The 2,033-nt window shown below is 39.4% G+C and overlaps 1 protein-coding gene across 2 annotated transcripts in view; it reads right to left on the reverse strand.

Moving 5' to 3' along the window:
* Window positions 1–2,033, reverse strand: part of lcp1 (lymphocyte cytosolic protein 1 (L-plastin)) — a 19,850-nt gene that overhangs the window by 11,240 nt on the left and 6,577 nt on the right. For both annotated transcript variants that reach the window (XM_016553225.1, XM_016553226.1), the window contains exon 8: window positions 627–769. In XM_016553225.1, the coding sequence (XP_016408711.1) occupies window positions 627–769 (143 nt within the window). The remainder of the gene's footprint in view (window positions 1–626; window positions 770–2,033) is intronic.

Below are 2,033 nucleotides of genomic sequence, written 5' to 3' on the forward strand. Positions count from 1 at the left end.
ACTATCAAGCCTCTGCAACTGATCCAGAATGCTGCGGCAAGAGTGGTCTTCAACGAGCCGAAGAGAGCGCACGTCACACCTCTCTTCATCAGTTTGCACTGGCTACCGATAGCCGCTCGCATCAAATAGTTCAGACTTATGCTCCCTCCAGAAGCTTGTGTTCTGCAAGTGAAGGTTGTGCCCAAAGAGGCACAAAATCACTCTCACGGACCTTTTCCTGGACCGTTCCCAGCTGGTGGAACGACCTGCCGATCTCAATTCGAGCAGCTGAGTATTTAAAAAAACGTCTATAGACACATCTTTTTCGCCAGCACCTGACCAATTAATACTAGCACTTACCTATTCTATTCTATTCTATTCTAATGTAATTGTAAATGTAAAAATTTAAAAGCCTGAAAGTTTTTAATTATTTTCAAATCTTGAGTTTGTGAGCTTTAAGGTCATGGATACTGTTGCTAGGGTGTTGCTATTACCTAGGTTGTTGCTATAGATAGATAGATAGATAGATAGATAGACAGATAGACTGACAGATAGATAGACCGATAGATAGATAGGGCGAGACATCATGCCTGGGGTTCAGTCTGAAGTGTTTTTATGTTCTGCTACAGTAAAGCATCTTCACTTACCTTGATGTCGGAGCTGAAGTTGTTGATCTTGGAGCAGCCGGCCTCCTCCAGGTGATAGTTAGCCCAGCGCAGCAGCAGCTCCTCAGGAGACAGCTTGACCAGATCCTCCAGACTCTCTCCATCCCTGAGCAGAGCGATCAGAGCTACACACACACACACACACACACACACGTGATCATGTTACTCTCGTAATGTCTGAATGTCATTCATTAGATCAGCACACGTGTCATTTACTCTACAGAAAGACGCAAACTCAGAACGTTCCCTAATGTCAGTAGTTGGTTCTTGGTTTAGTTCTTGTTTTAACCAAATAATGATGTTCCAGGAATGTTCTTTTTTTAGATGAGTATTTCTTACAACCATAAAATAATGTTCCCAGAACATTGCAGGGAGGTTTTTTAGACAACCATAAAATAACTTAAACTGAACATTCCTTAATGGTGGTTTTTAGCTTTATATTACAACCATATAATAACGTTCACTCGTGGTTGTTTTTAGGTTTTATTTGTAGAACTATAAAATAACTTGTACAGAGTTTTATACTTTTAGGTTTTATTTTTACAGTCATATAATAACTTACACAGAACATTCTCTATTTTATAGTTGTTGAAATAAAACCTAAAAATAACTATTAGGAAATGTTCTGTATAACTTAATGGTTATTTTTAGGTTTTAATTTTACAACCATAAAATAAATAATGGTTATTTTTAGGGTAACGTTCTGCAAACCTAGAAAGAAAATTCTATTTTTTTTTTAAAGCCAAAAATTATAATATTGTCATAATTTACTCACCCTCACATTGTTTTGAATCTGTATGAGTTTCTTTCTTCTGCTGAGCATAAAATAAGAGATTTTGCAGAATGTTGGTAACCAAAGAGTTGACGGTAGCCATTGACTTCCATAGTAAGGAAGAAAAAATACTGTGGAAGTCAATGGCTACCGTCGACTGAATGATTACCAACATTCTGCAAAATCTCTTCTTTGCTCACAGGTTTGGAACAACTTGAGGGAGAGGAAATGATGACAGTTTTTTATTATTATTTTTTTTATTTTTGGGTGAACTATCCCTTTAAGATAAGATGTGTGTGTGTGTCTGTGTGTGTCTGTGTGAGAGAGTGTCTGTGTGAGTGTCTGTGTCTGTGTGTGAGTGTCTGTGTCTGTGTGTGTGTGTGAGAGAGTGTCTGTGTGAGTGTCTGTGTCTGTGTGTGAGTGTGTGTGAGTGTCTGTGTGAGTGAGTGTGTGTGTGTCAGTGTGAGTGAGTGTGTGTCTGTGTGAGTGAGTGTGTGAGTGAGTGTGTGTCTGTGTGAGTGAGTGTGTGTGAGTGTCTGTGTGAGTGTGTGTGTGTCTGTGTGAGTGAGTGTGTGTGTGTGTGTGTGTGTGTGTGTGTGTGTGTGGGTGTGTGTGGG

This window comes from Sinocyclocheilus rhinocerous, unplaced genomic scaffold, assembly GCF_001515625.1.
Source record: "Sinocyclocheilus rhinocerous isolate Xijiao unplaced genomic scaffold, SAMN03320098_v1.1 scaffold3693, whole genome shotgun sequence".
Classification (NCBI taxonomy): Eukaryota; Metazoa; Chordata; class Actinopteri; order Cypriniformes; family Cyprinidae; genus Sinocyclocheilus; species Sinocyclocheilus rhinocerous.